Consider the following 15,802-nt stretch of genomic DNA (forward strand, 5'->3'; position numbering starts at 1 on the left):
TTAAACTCGCCCGCTATCTTCTGTTTTATCACAAATCTGTTAACACAGCGTCTGTGTTTAAACATGAACAGCACTGAGCCGAGTTACAACTATGAACTCAGTTAGCATCGTCTTTGAGCTTTATGTTTAAATTATATGATGGTAGAGATTAATATTGAGTCCTGATCTGGTCCTAAATGTCCTAGAGTTGGTCTCCTGTAGCGTCCTAAAGTCTGTCCTTGTCTTCTCCTAGAGTTGGTCTCCTGTAGCTTCCTAAAGTCTGTCCTTGTCTTCCTTGTCTTCTCCTAGAGTTGGTCTCCTGTAGCTTCCTAAAGTCTGTCCTTGTCTTCTCCTAGAGTTGGTCTCCTGTAGCGTCCTAAAGTCTGTCCTTGTCTTCTCCTAGAGTTGGTCTCCTGTAGCGTCCTAAAGTCTGTCCTTGTCTTCTCCTAGAGTTGGTCTCCTGTGTCTTCCTAAAGTCTGTCCTTGTCTTCTCCTAGAGTTGGTCTCCTGTAGCTTCCTAAAGTCTGTCCTTGTCTTCCTTGTCTTCTCCTAGAGTTGGTCTCCTGTAGCTTCCTAAAGTCTGTCCTTGTCTTCCTTGTCTTCTCCTAGAGGTGGTCTCCTGTAGCTTCCTAAAGTCTGTCCTTGTCTTCCTTGTCTTCTCCTAGAGTTGGTCTCCTGTAGCTTCCTAAAGTCTGTCCTTGTCTTCCTTGTCTTCTCCTAGAGTTGGTCTCCTGTGTCTTCCTAAAGTCTGTCCTTGTCTTCCTTGTCTTCTCCTAGAGTTGGTCTCCTGTAGCTTCCTAAAGTCTGTCCTTGTCTTCCTTGTCTTCTCCTAGAGTTGGTCTCCTGTAGCTTCCTAAAGTCTGTCCTTGTCTTCCTTGTCTTCTCCTAGAGTTGGTCTCCTGTAGCTTCCTAAAGTCTGTCCTTGTCTTCCTTGTCTTCTCCTAGAGTTGGTCTCCTGTAGCTTCCTAAAGTCTGTCCTTGTCTTCCTTGTCTTCTCCTAGAGTTGGTCTCCTGTAGCTTCCTAAAGTCTGTCCTTGTCTTCCTTGTCTTCTCCTAGAGTTGGTCTCCTGTAGCTTCCTAAAGTCTGTCCTTGTCTTCCTTGTCTTCTCCTAGAGTTGGTCTCCTGTGTCTTCCTAAAGTCTGTCCTTGTCTTCCTTGTCTTCTCCTAGAGTTGGTCTCCTGTAGCTTCCTAAAGTCTGTCCTTGTCTTCCTTGTCTTCTCCTAGAGTTGGTCTCCTGTAGCTTCCTAAAGTCTGTCCTTGTCTTCCTTGTCTTCTCCTAGAGTTGGTCTCCTGTAGCTTCCTAAAGTCTGTCCTTGTCTTCCTTGTCTTCTCCTAGAGTTGGTCTCCTGTAGCTTCCTAAAGTCTGTCCTTGTCTTCCTTGTCTTCTCCTAGAGTTGGTCTCCTGTAGCGTCCTAAAGTCTGTCCTTGTCTTCCTTGTCTTCTCCTAGAGTTGGTCTCCTGTGTCTTCCTAAAGTCTGTCCTTGTCTTCCTTGTCTTCTCCTAGAGTGGACTGGATTCAGTCCAATAAATCTTTCAGTCAAAGTTAATGTAGTGTGGAGAGGGTAGCTGGTACCTTGTGTTCTCTACTCCAGAAATGTTCTGGTCATCCAACGCTGCCATAAACTCCCTAACCCTCTCTGGAAGATGTTTCTCCTTGACGCTGTCTCCAGGAAACTTTTCTCTTCTTTTAAACGTTCAGTGTTTGTTGTTGTTGTTTGGGTGCAGCCTTTGACTGAGTGGACTCCATGGATTCTGTTTAGATGATCAACTACTACCACCTCACCACACATCCACATTCAGCTAGTTACTGACTGCAGTGACTGACTTCATCTTCTTCTTCTTCCACTCAGCAGACGTGGTTAGTCTCAGGCTTCATCTTCTTCTAGCAGCTTTGATGTTAGCCAACTGCTTCTTAAACAGAAGAAGAAGAAGTTTTTAGAGATAAGATCAGACTTGGCTGAAGCTTGATACTGATCCAATCATTTTAAAAAGGCCTGTATCGGCCATGATACCGATCAGGACATCCCTAGTTGATGGGATCGGCTCCTCCAAATCAGGTTTATGTTTGTGAGACTTTTGAGGAGGCGAGTAAATTAAATTAAAGTTATGGCAGACAGGAGGGGGAATCCCACTTAATAAAGAGTGAAGAGGAGTCCACATAGGTGACAGAATAGGTTTCCGTTATTTTTAGAGAACACTTGGTCTTTATGTGAGAGAAGATTTAATCCAAACTGCTCTCTCTCTCTCTCTAATGCAGATGATGTGCGAGGTGATGCCCACCATCAGCGAGTCTGAAGGGGGAGGTGGCGGCGGCCGCCGGGGCTCCGGCTCCCCGCTGCAGTCGGACTCGGAGGGCCACTTTGAGTCGCTGATGGTGTCCATGCTGGAGGAGAGGGATCGTCTCCTGGAGACCCTGAGAGAGACTCAGGAGAACCTGGGCCTGACTCAGGGAAAGCTGCACGAAGTCAGCCATGAACGGGACTCGCTGCAGAGACAACTCAACACCGCTTTACCACAGGTACGATCACGGTCTGTGTGAAGCTGCTTCAGAAAGAGAAATCCTCGTTTTGATTCCATTGTGTTTATTCTTAATCAGTCCCTCATGAATACTGAACATGGATAGTTGGTAGAAAGTAGGACAGCGTACACATTTATAACACGGGAAAGAAAAACAGAAATAGCCCTGCTTTCCTGTGGAATAAAATAAACATATTTGATATAAATTAAAAAAAATCGAATTAAGTAAAATATGCACCGGACACCAAGTTTGAAAATAAATTATATGGAAGACACAAAAATAAAATTCCAGTAGACTTATGGAAAGAAGTCTTTATTAATTTACTCCTTGATTAAATTCCAGCAGCTGATAGAAGAAACCGTTTGTGTTCAGCGCCTGTCGACTTTAAGGGACGACAGAAAGCATCACATAGCAGCTTTCGTATAAAAGTAAACGTCTACAGAGTCTCTTCTTCTAACAATGAGATCTTGTGACTTTACTGGCATTTCACAACATTTATTATTATTAACATATAATGTTCAGGGCTGGGTATCGCTACTGATATTCCAGAGTTGATTCAATTCTGATTCACATGGTTTCGATTTAAATTATTTAGAAATATTACAGTTCAGTAATGTTGTCGTTGGTTCCAGAGGTGAGCTGGTGTCACCGCTGTGTTTACCGTCTCGTATCTCATCGTTCATACGTCTTTGTTTTTGTCCAGCTCTTCTCTGACGTTCTCATAGTTTCTGTCATATTCTGAATCTTGTTTAGTTATCTAACGAGAGGATGCAAGAAGTGGCTCATTCTTTTAAGAAAATCGATCTGCGTTGGGGGGAACAGCCCTGATACTGTTTATTTTTATTGTCACCTTGAAGATTTTTGCATTGCAGCCAGGAAACTCGGTGGCCTGCAGAGCACACCCCTCCTGCATGCCTCCTTGCCGCGCTGACGACCAAAGTGTCAGTTTCACTTTTGGATAACACCTCTTACAAGATCTCTGGCGTCCACGTTAGAGACAGTGGACACGGTGGAGCGTGGCGTGGATCGCAAGGTGCAGCGGGGTGTGGACTCAGGCGAATTAGCGCCAGCATTTTATTATTAGGTGAGTTACAGAGCTCAGAGCGCTTATGTAACTGTAGAGAGATGTAGATTATTTACAACAATTCTTCTGCTTCTACTGTTTGCGTAATACAACGTGAGGGGAAACCGAGCCCCCAGCGCTGTCCGTCTGCTTGCACGTCTTTTGTTTTATTAATGACTCATGTTTCTGCTCTCATTGGTCTTATATTTAAAACACAGGGCTCAGGTTTCCAGCTTTTAATGATGCATAAGAGACGAGGACAGAAGGCTGCTAACCAGTCGAACGTTCAGTTAGAAAGTCGACGTGCCGCGGATTTAAAGATTTTATTAGATAAAGTGAGAGGCTTGGAGACTCTGAGACGACGGATCAGATCACAGTTTGTCGACGGCACACTTATACACATATACATCTTTTATGCTGAACACCTAAAAGGAGATGAACTCGTAGCAGTAAATTTGTCAGACTAGAACAACTGAGTTTGTGCATGTGCACGCTGCTGATGTGGTGCCGTCAGCTGATCGTCTGGCTGTCGGCCAGGCCTCCAGGGATCTGTATCTGGAAGGCAAGAAAATCCAGCTGTAGAACAAGTAGAAGCAGTTTGTATGTTATAATCATTTGTTCATACTCTACAATAAAGTCTGTCGCTGGAGTTTGCTCGTAAATATCCACTCCAGAACCAGTTTTTCTTAATTTTGCATGGACGTTGTAGTTGTACACTCTCGTATCAGTTCATTGGGCACACGCGTGGAAATATTCTAATATAACAGCCCTGAACTAAGTCTTGGCTTCATGGAGGTTCTGGTGTTCAGGATTAGTTTCAAATAGCTGAGAAAAGAGCTGTTGACTCACCTGTGTTTTCATTTCGGAGGCTGAGGTTTTTTAGAGCCACCGGCTGAACGAGTTCCCCAATCGATTCACGAGCTTCAGATCTGATTCAGTGGGAGATTTCAAAACAAACGGTTCCAGAGAGTTGAGTTGGTTCATCTTCTGACGGTGCTCTCACACAGGGACATCTCCCACTAACTGATAAATTACAACATTTCCTCATGAATAGTTTCTCATTTTCAGGTGTTTTTATTTAAAGTCACGCTGTAAATGCATTTAGCTCACATGCAAAATTACGTGTGTGGTTAATTTGAGGTTGTCGTTACTTCGGGACGTCCCGGTCGGTATCAGGCATTTATAAAATGATCCGATCAGATTAGGTTGGTGTTGGTAGTAGTGATTCATTTCAAACCAAAACCACGTCCCTGCAGCATCTAAACGTCGTCGTCTTCTTCTGTTGTCATGGTGGTTGGCTAGCATCAAGGCTGTAACGAATCGAAGGAGAAGAAGAAGAAGAAGAAGAACCAAAATGTCTGCCGTGTTACTCTGGAAAAGTCCGACAGCAGTTCAGCTTTTTTTTTTTGTTCACTTTTATCTTCAGTTTCTAACTTTCAGGCATTTTTTTTATAATAAATCAATGTAAATTAAATTAGTTTTTTAATTAATTGAATGCCCGACACACATGCAAAATCATGTGATTGAATAATTTGATTTGGTTGTCGTTGTTAAAAACACAAAATGCTACGTCCAGACTGAACTCGTCTTGATGCGTGTTTTGTCTCTGTTGCTCTGTTTACACCATCGCGTTACCTCGAGCCGCCCGCCAACTTTAGCTCTCATGTTTTTATTTCTTATGGAAGACAGAATATATTATGGGTCAACACTGTGAACCATAATACGCTCTCATTTGGTCCGGGAGGTACAATCCTAGCGGAAAGAAGCTGGTGGTGTTACGAGCCGCTGCTGTGGGCGAAGTCTAGATCTCCAGGCCGAGTCTGTAGGTAAAGGGGCGGTGCAGTTTCCTCCGTTGTTGCCCTCCCTCCTGGTGAGAATACCCTCTGACTGGAATGCACAAACATTCCAGGGCAGCTCGCTCACACGTCAGCAGCTCTTCCAGCTCCAGCGGTGCCCTATCGGACTCTGCAGTCGCTCCCCTCTTATTATTTTTGGTTTCTTTTCCTCTGGTGTCTTCATGACTCTGTGATTCTCGTGTGCACATGAATATCTTAGCAGTCTAAGATTAGTAGCCACATGTTGCGGTGAAGTCAGTGTTCTGGGCTTCTTGATGTAGCTTTGCTTGAAGTGGGCGTCTCTGTGGGTGTGTTGGTGTCTGCTAACAGTCAAGACTGCATCTTATTTTTGTTTTAAATCTTTTCTGAGTAGTCGATTAATCCTTTGGTAGCCAGGGAATGATAAACAAACACCAACGTGTCATAAAGATTCAGACTTTAGCTATTGTAATAAAAAAATTGCTGTAAATAATCTACAGTTATCTGCAGTTACATAAGCTTTTTTTAATTGGCCTATACAGTGTTGAGTGTTGTTACAACCCAAACCTTCTTGCTGTGATGCTAACACCTGCTAACACCTGCACAGAGCAGAACGTTCATGGAAGTCTACCAGGTTGTTTTAGAGGTCTGTATGCTAGCTGTTAGCATCACCATTAGCATCACCATAAACATTGTCTAATAACTTTATCAGATGGTTGATGTGCAGCCTCCTTCTCTCTGTTACCACAGGACGTTTGGTGAAGATGTTAACTGACTGCTGTCCAGAGGATTTGGGGCCGTTCCTCTGCTAGCGTTAGCGTTAGCATGTCTTTTTTTGCAGTAGTACTTTAGTTGTATTTCAGGACTGACATGTCGCGGTAGTATGGGCTTCATGTTTAGTGAAGTATTTCCACACGCTTGATGAACCAATGACCCACTGGGCTCCTTTCAAAGCAGGCTGAGACAGCATCTAGATGGCTGTGGCTAAAGAGGAACGAGCGGTGGCTAAACCAGGCTGGCAGAGAGGGTGGGGTTCAGAGCTGAGTGGTGAAGTCCTGAATGGCAGAGGGAGCAGTTCCAGGACGCTGGTTCTGCTGTCGAGCCCCAGTGAGGTGTCGTGGGCTAGTTGACGAAACACCGGTGAAGTGGGGTGCCCACTTGAAAACCCAGTGAAGTCGTCAGGCCTGAATCATGCCGCTCTGACCCTCAGTTGAAGACGTCTGAGGGGAGCGACTCCTATGCCAGCCACCCCACATAGGGAGCAGGACGTAACTCCTGCCAAGTGCGGTGGCTGCGATAGACCCTATCGTTTAAAGACACTCACCTGTCTTCTAGGAGGCGTCCATGTTGTTATTGTCACGTGATCAGTGACTCGTCGCCATGATGATTAAAGTGTCGACAAACTGACTAGTCCACTAGTCTATACAACCCCTAGTAAACGTGCACAAACTACTGCCGCCAGCTCTGACTTATACTGCAGCATACGTCGTACAACGATCCTGACAATACGCACTTGGGATGCATTAAAGCGTTTTTAGTTTCAGCTGTGTAGATCTTAATAAAGACGGCCAGTAGTATGACTGCAAGGTCCATGACGACTGGTTTGAGTAATAGATCATCTGTCCTCTCTGTCACTCTGAGGCCGCTGTGGTTGCTCATCTCTGTCAAAGCTCGTCTCTGTTCTGGTTCAACGGTGGACGAATGAACTCCACTGATGTCACAGGCAGATGCACGGCACGGGCAGAAAACCCGTCATCTGACAGCTTAAAACGTTAGCGTCACATCCAGCGTAGTTTCAGAGCTTGTTTGAATGCACCAGGTATTATTTTCTATGTACGTGTCCTTCTCAATGACTTTTAATCCAAGATAGTGAGGTAAACAACAGGATGGTGCTCTCTTTATAAGTTAATCTGACATCATGGAAGCTAAACTAGAAAGTTGAGCCTTCAGATTTAAAAACAATCTTTATGTTTTAAACTGAAAATGTTTTCCATCTGGCTTCAGCTGTTGTGCAACGTAGAGACACCATCACATCTAACAAGAAGCAAAAGAGGAAGAGAAAGAGGTTTTTGATGGAGTAGGCAAGAAAAGTTTAACCCTGCAGTCGATGATTAGGACAGTTTGTTGTTGTTGGAGATATTTCTCTTCTTATTCTGAAGCAGCCAATTAACCACCATATTCTGTATTCTGGTCAGTGGCACAATGGTATGAATGGAGAGTGCACAGCGGTCAGACGGAGACACAAAGGGCCGGCTTGTTCCTCACTGTGACATGAAAGTGACGGAGCTGAATTAGTAGCTTGAAAAGGAAGGAGAGAGAAGACAGGAGTGTGAAGGCCGTGCTCTCGGTTTAGTTTGCTCCAGATGCTTTCTGCTGTCGGCTTCCTACTAGATTTAACAAATGTTTAATTTTCCTTTTAGGCTCTAAGAGTCGTCTGCAGCAATTTATAACGAAATTTATAAAGAAAACTGCCTCAACGGTTTCACCTCAGGATACGTCAAGGTCACTACACTTAGTCTTTGGCTTTAATTAGGGCTGCAGGTATCTTCTGGATTAGTTTCTTCACTTGATTAACCTTTTTTTTTTCTGAGTAGTCGATTAAGTTAACAGCTAATATATACATACTTTTGAAAATCCAATCATCTTTTAGTCCTGACGGTGCTCTAAGAGTTGGAGCTTCTGTCATGTTCTGGATCTCCACTCATTTTGTTGTCTTGTAAGACGTTTGCAAGATGTTTTAATGATAGGATGCAGGAAATGGTGTAGATTTCAAAGAAGCGTGTTGAGGATTTTACAAACCGATATTGTATCATTCAAATCCAGCTTCATTTGAATTGGGAAGGTGATTTTATTTATTTTAAACGCCAGACCGAGTAAACAAAGCTAAGCTGGTGCACAAGTATAAGTGAATTTACCAGAAATTGTTGAGGCACAACTGTAAGCAACAACATTTTTAGTTTCCAATCTAAAAGAGAGCACATGTTTAGGGTTTATTCAGACCTTTATAATCTCAAACCTTTATAATCTCACGGCCGCAGCAGTTTGAATTGAGAGAAGCTTTCTTAAAGCTTGGACCTGTGAGGGTACATCGTGTCCACACCTGGTGCACATATGTCTTGTTATGATGGTTGTCCAAACTCTGCAGTGAGCACTTCTGCGTCTCATCAGCTCACCGTGGCTGCCGCTCACTTAGACGTTTTTTTTTTTTTTAAAACAATAACTCAAATATTTCTTCCGTTATAGTGCCAGGCCTCTATCTTCCATATTTCTCTACAACCAACATTTTCTATGGGTTCCAGACGTTTGTGTTATTTCACATCCTGTATAAAGCTTTTATTGTGAGATTTCTAATGAAGGAAATGTTTATTTAGAGGTCGGATGACATTAGGAGAACTTAGGAGGTATAAACAGAAACCTTTTACATGTACAGAACATAGCGCTGGACATGAAGAAAGATCTTTTCCTTTAAAAGCCTACAGGCACCACAGTGATAAAAGAATCTGGTTTAATATCGGAGGAAAGAGGTGTTCTTTGGGTTCCCTCTGTGGGAGTTCAGCTGAGCAGCAGACTAAGCAGCTCTGAATAAGAGCCATTGTGGAGTCTAATTAGTTTTTGACGGTGAGTCCTCCTGCAGGAGAACAGATGCCCTCTGCACAGTGTCAGATTTCAGCGCACGCCGTAAGCTTTTAAGAGCGGCTAAAGTCATTATGGAGGATGGAGGCCTGTTGGTTCCATCTCAGTCTGTCGGTGGTTTGGTGCTGGGAAGGAAAAGAGATTGTTCTTTTGAGAATCCACAAAGTGTCGGCAAACAGACTGGTCGCTAGATTAGAGAGGTTTATAGAGAGGTTTGAAAATGACAGGCTGCTCATTAAGGATTCATTAGACGGCTTCATCAAGCTCACTGTCATGTGTGTTTTACATTGTTGTTGTTAACGTTGAGAGAATTCAGGCTGATCTCCTCCGATGCATCGGTGGATTTACGATGCACGGTGTTATTTTATTCTAGTAGCACATTTCAGAATACAAAGGTGGGAACAGGATTGAGTAAGAAGTTTATTTTACATACACTCACTTGCCAAATCATTAGGTACACTGGTGAGTGAATTCTAATCTAAATAAACAATTATGAACTGATGTTGAAACAGCGTCAGAAAGGTGGTGTTTCACCTGATGATCATGGTGGAGGATGGAGGTTGTGATGCTGTTAAACTGGACTGAATTAAACACTGAAGTGTTTCTATTATTTAGTCTAGTCCACTGACTACTATGTCAGAATATTAGGGACACTTGTCAGTAGTTCAGGAGAACTATAAAATGAAAACTCAGCTGAATCAACATCTCTCTCAGTTGATAGAAACTAAAGCTGAACACCAGAACCCTAATGGAGTCTAGATTGAGTGTTTTTTGTTTTCACCAGTGTTCCTAATGTTTTGCCAGGTGAGACAAACTGAAATGGTCTCGGTGCCACAAAGATGGAGAGCTGTCCCTGAGAAGCTTTAGTGAGCTGCTCCATGTTTTGTTGCACTGTTCCTTTAATAGGTTGGCACACTTATTCATGTGGCCCTTTAATCCCCTCCCCTGTCGTACGGCTTACGGCTCAGTCCTCTCCTACCCAGCATGCCGTTCACCCACACGGACTGAGCCCTGCACCGGTTCACGCTGCTGCAGGAAGAATTCACATTTAAACTCTGAAATGAATTAATGTCAGACAGCAGCTTAATGTCAGCTCTGTTTATATCAGGGCTGGTTGACACTGACTTGTTATAATTTAAGTATTATTATGCATATACACACTCACTGGCCAGTTCATTAGGTACACTGGTGAAGGTTCTGGTGTTCAGCTTTAGTGTCTAACAACTGAGAGAGATGTTGATTCAACTGGGTTTTCATTTTATTTTGTACAACTACTGAACTGACACGTGTTCCTAATATTTTGACATAGTAGTCAGTGGGCAGTTTAACAGCACCACAAACTCCATCCTCCGCAACTCAACATTATTTAGATTAGAATGACTTCACTGGTGATTTTTAACATAAAAAAGGAATTTTACACAAAAACTGAGGCCCCGTCCACACGTACCAAAACTCTCCGTTTTCCCTGGCATCGTTTCAAGAATATCTGCGTCCACACGGATCCGTCTCAACACGACTCAACACGCTACTTCATATACCAGGCCTATAGGTGGCGCTGTTTCAGTTTCAGAAAGTCACCAAAAACGTAGAGGAAGAAGCAGAGCATGCGCATAAAGCTTGAGCGCTGTTTACAAATCACATGATATTGATATATGATATTTTGCCCTGGTAACCCTAATAGGCCTATGTCACGCAACAATTGAATATCGAAGAACGTCTCTGAGTGGGGAGACGACACTTCCGGTTAGCTTTTTACAATGGCGGAGGCCGATAAATACCACTGGACCAAGTCTCTCCGTAACTTGCCTGAAGTCACCTACGACGACGTGGTTCGGATTGTAAATGAACACTCTCAAGTACAAACGTCCAAACTTAGGAAGGGATACAAGTTCTTCTGGGAGAAATTCATTTTCAATTACGCTGACTCACCTTCGTTAACGTTAGCTAGCTTGAATGTCAAAGTCAAGTGTATTTATATAGCAGAGATAAGTGTAATACATGTGTCAGATAAAACATCCTTTTTAATTAATCGAATTTTGTTTTATTTACAATCATTGGTGGGAATACATATTTAGTCTCTCAGTGGCTCCGAAACCTTGCCTGACGAGCCCCAAGATTGGTAGCATAGTTAGGTAGCAGCTGTACATGTAAATGTCGCTAGCATGTCAGAGAAGCTCCAGGTCACTACGTGAAGTTGTTACGTTAGTTGAGAATTATTATTATTATTATTATTATTATTACACTACAAGAACAACTGCGGGTGGAGGCTGCCATTGTTGTTATCGTTACAGTAGCGTTACTAGCAGCGACCGGAAGTTCTATTTCCCTACTCCGCGTTCTGGAAGCAGGAAGTGAGACATAAGCCTATGGGCTCAATATCTTCTCCAGCAGGAACGCGAGCATGTAGTCCGCCATTGTTGTTGATGTTGTTACGAGACGTCTCGCGGGATATAAGAGGTGGAAGGCTGCTCGAGGGGTGTGGCGATGACGTCGTCGTCGTTTTCACCGTCCACACGAACACTCAAGGGCTGCGTTTGCAAATTTTTTCACCCTGGGACCAGGTTTCAGAAAAGTGCGTTTTAAGGCAACGCGTTTACAGGATTCGTTTGGACGATCGGCCAAAACGATGCAGAACATCTGCGTTCAGACCAAAAAGCGTCTCCGTGTGGACGGCGCCTAAATAAAACCCACAGAAAAACACCAAAGAGTTGTTATTTAATCCAATAAAATGGCTTAAAGTGAAAATATGTTTTAAACTTTAAAGAAAGTAGTCTTAAAATCTCAATGTTAATAACTACTCACTGGCCACTTCATTAGGTACACTGGTGAAAACAGTCCTGCTCCTGCTCCTGCTCCTTGTCTCCATGAAGGTTCTGGTTCTTTTCATTGTTTTCATTGATGTAGAACTATTGAACTGACACGTGTTCCTTATATTTTGACATTGTAGTCAGTGGGTAAATTCATCCTATTATATATTAGAATGGATTTGCTTTCGCTAGTGTTCCTAATGTTTTAATAATTGACTAATTGCATTGTTGTGTTGGAGTATCTGTGGTCCGGTGGTTTTTATGGTCCAGACTCGGTCAGATTATATTTATTTATATTTTAATAGTGGACCACATTTAAGGTCAGCATCCTCCTATAGGGGCCTTCCTAGACTGAAGCCACTGAGGCTACAAGCAAGTTTATTTATTTATTTATTTTTAAATGATGATTGAAGAATGTTTGAGGACTAGAAGACGATCGTGACGGCAGATTGGGATAGAGAAATCTCAACCAACCTCAGCGACTGCTCTGGAATGTAGGAAGTAAGCCACTCTGTAATTACCCCAATGGGACCGCCTCTTGTCGCGTCTCATTGGCTCACGGGGAGGAGAGACCTTGATGGGAGCCAATAGCAGACTCCGTCTTACCTCTTTTTAGTCGAGTGGAATCTGTGCCAAGTCCTGGGAAACGGGCTGGATTGGAGGGAAGGGAGAATAGTTGTGGTAGTCGCTGAAAAGAACGATCAGTTCCAGTAGCCCTCTGCCTCCTCCCCACCCCCATCCCATCTACCCCTCGGAAACATAGCAAGAAGGCCTCACCACTCAGGGTACTAGCGCTGCAGGGCAAAAAAAATAAATCAGGATGGCACATTCTTTAGGGGTCCATTCATGCATGTAATCCCTAAAAAGCAGAATGTACATCCATCTGTGTGCAGCTGCATTAGTCTGAAGAGAGTAACCTTTGGTTTCCGTCCTGCATTCTGCTGCTTCTCTCACACAACGAGGTGTTTTAATTAATAAACTAACAGAACAGAGGTTACGGTGTCTGAGGCCGTAGCAAGGAGGGACAGGAATGTGGAGTTATCTGCTGTGGCTTGCTGTGTGATGATGGCATTCACAGTAACCGCAGAGAGGACGCTGACGCACAAGCTCATTATGCTAATGTCTCCAAACCAACATCCAATGTTTAGAGAGCTCGTCTGATTAGCAGTGCAGGAACATTAGACTCAGAATTTATTTTACCCGCCGTCAAAGTTTAACGCTTCGAATATTTAAGGTTCGGCGTGCTCTAGTACTTTTGCAGCCGATAGCTAATCACGTTCACGATCACAGTGTCTGTCTGGAGACGCTTCAAAAAGGAAATAGCAACTAAGGAAGGAAGGAAGGAAGGAAGGAAGGCAGTAAATAATCTGAAAGAGGAAGGAAAAAAGGAAAGATAGGAACATAGGAAGGAAAGAAAGGAGCCAGTTGATGGTACTTTCTCTGGTCCAGGGGCCTCTGTGTTCTGCTGCTCTGGGTCCAGGGGCTTCTATGTTCTGCTGCTCTGGGTCCAGGGGCCTCTATGTGCTGCTGCTCTGGGTCCAGGGGCCTCTACGTTCTGCTGCTCTGGTCCAGGGGCCTCTACGTTCTGCTGCTCTGGTCCAGGGGCCTCTATGTTCTGCTGCTCTGGGTCCAGGGGCTTCTATGTTCTGCTGCTCTGGTCCAGGGGCCTCTATGTTCTGCTGCTCTGGTCCAGGGGCTTCTATGTTCTGCTGCTCTGGGTCCAGGGGCCTCTACGTTCTGCTGCTCTGGGTCCAGGGCAGGGCTGTACGCTTAGCTTTTTCACTAGGAGCACAAGTGCTCCTAAATGAAAAAATTTAGGAGCACAGAAAAAAATTTAGGAGCACTACTAAATTTCATAAATAACACAATTTTATTATTTTACACTCAAATCACGTACACAGTAACACATGTGCACTAATACATATAAACACAGGGCCATCATAAGGCCTACTGTAACCCTCAATTAAACACAGAGAACACCCCTGTCCCACATCTTTTTGTAGTCAAGTCGCCTGGCACGCTTGGCTGAGTTCATCCAGCGGTCCACTGCAGGACTTGGATCATAGTCCTCAAGACTGGGCCCCTCCAGGGTGATCCTCATGAGGTCTTCGGTGGTGGAGACTGCAAGGCTGCTTCTTTTGGAGCTCTTTATGCGGTTCTGTGCAGAGAAGCCCCTTTCGCATTGGGCAGCCGAAATGGGCAACACTAGCATCAGCTGCACCAACTCCAGTATGTTCTAGGGGGATTAAGATAGGCCTTACTTATCTCATCTTTAACCACCAATAATAGGAGAAGGGCACTGCAGCATGCAAACACTCAGCAGTGTTTGCTTACCTTGTAATCCTCCCTGTATGGCTCCTTGGTCAGCATGGTCTCCCACAGGCCATTGTAGGACTTGTCCTTGAAAGTTTGACTGACCAAGATCTTCAGTCCCTGCCACTCATCCTCAACAGCTGCCAGGTCACACCCTGATCTGTAGAGATTTAACAGAGGAAGTTAGCAAATACCCAGGCATCATTGTTCACATCACATCAGGCAGTGCCTACATCACAGCAGTGCAAAATACATTCTTACCTCTCAAGAGGCTCTCTGAAATGCCTCACCAGGTCTGCCACATCACCATCACCGAAGGTCAGAAGGCTGCCCTGATCATCTGGCCATGTGTCATGATTGAAGACTCTGAAGGCCTGCACCGGGGTCTTGACTTCAGCGTCATCATTCAGGAGCCCACCAAACCTGGCTTTTAGCTCAGTCACACCAATAGTGATAGCTGCCTCCATGTGTTTCTTCAGCTGTGGATGGGTGAGGTCTGTGAGACCTGTCAGATTCCCCTTCAGTGGTATTCCCTTTGAGAGAGAGAGAGAGAGACAGTGACAGAGACAGAGACAATCACACAAAATTGTTTTAAAGACTGCTTTTCTCAAAATCTTTACATTGAATAGACCTACACTAATTCTCATATAGTGACAGATTCTCACACTTCTGCTCTAAACATTTGTTTCCATTAGATCCTAACAAACTCATCCTAACACACCTGGAATCTGCACTCATCATCTCCACGCTGAGCAAGCATGGTCTGGATCTTCTCCAGCATGCCTCCTGACTTTGCCCTAGACTTAAGTCCTTCTAGTCTTGTCACTGTCTTCCTCAGCTCTGACATAGCTTGGGGGAGGATCAGGTCATTTCTCTGCAGGGTGAGGCTAAGTGAAGACAGCTCCTCGAACATGTCAGAGAGAAAATGGCAGAATACACAAAAAGGTGCACTCTCCATTTCTCTCTTTACCTGTGTAGCAGTAGATCAATACAAAATAAGTGTTGTATTCCTAGCCACCTCATCATCTGCCAACCATTCAAGTCTGAAATGTCATTTAACTTAAAACCTATTTTGTTTAACTTAATGTTGTAAAACTGACCTTCTTTGCCCGTCCTTGAACCTCCACTGTACCTGCAACAGCCAGGTGCTCCATGTGCTGCAGGACAGTGGAGTACTGGCCATTGTCTGTGGCAAGGTTCTTGTCTGCTCCATGTCGCAGGAACACTTTGAGGGCCCTGTGGACATGGGGGATCCAGCGTGTCCCTTTGACAGTAGACGGTGTGCAGACATCCACACCCAGCTCTTTCCCTAGTTGATGGAGCTCTCTCTTGGACTTTCCACTGAAGTGGTAGGTCTTCCACACAAGATGCAGAAGATCGTAGACCTGGGACACCATTGGTTCTTTCTTCTGGAGGGTTAGGATCGCCAGCTCTAGTCTGTGAAAGCCAAAATATAGTTTAAAAAAAAAAACTATCCACCTTCCTCTTCTTTTTTTCCCTACTCTGTTACAGTGGTGTGTCTGTGTGCCTATTTGTGTGTGACTGACAAATAATTTAGGTTGTGTGTGCACACACGCATGTGACAAATGTGCATGTATGTCTGCTACCACATAACCATTTTTTCCAGTTACAAACCTGTGTGGCATGCAGTGGATAGGGATAATATACTCCCCT

General features: G+C 44.1%; 1 protein-coding gene across 4 annotated transcripts in view; it reads left to right on the plus strand.

The window, feature by feature from the left end:
- The window catches only part of ppfia1 (PTPRF interacting protein alpha 1), a 51,010-nt gene that overhangs the window by 1,993 nt on the left and 33,215 nt on the right, over positions 1–15,802 (plus strand). For all 4 annotated transcript variants that reach the window (XM_084541367.1, XM_084541369.1, XM_084541368.1 and 1 more), the window contains exon 2: positions 2,238–2,498. In XM_084541367.1, the coding sequence (XP_084397493.1) occupies positions 2,238–2,498 (261 nt within the window). The remainder of the gene's footprint in view (positions 1–2,237; positions 2,499–15,802) is intronic.

The sequence above is a fragment of the Chelon labrosus genome (genome assembly GCF_963514085.1).
Source record: "Chelon labrosus genome assembly, chromosome: 3".
Lineage (NCBI taxonomy): Eukaryota > Metazoa > Chordata > Actinopteri > Mugiliformes > Mugilidae > Chelon > Chelon labrosus.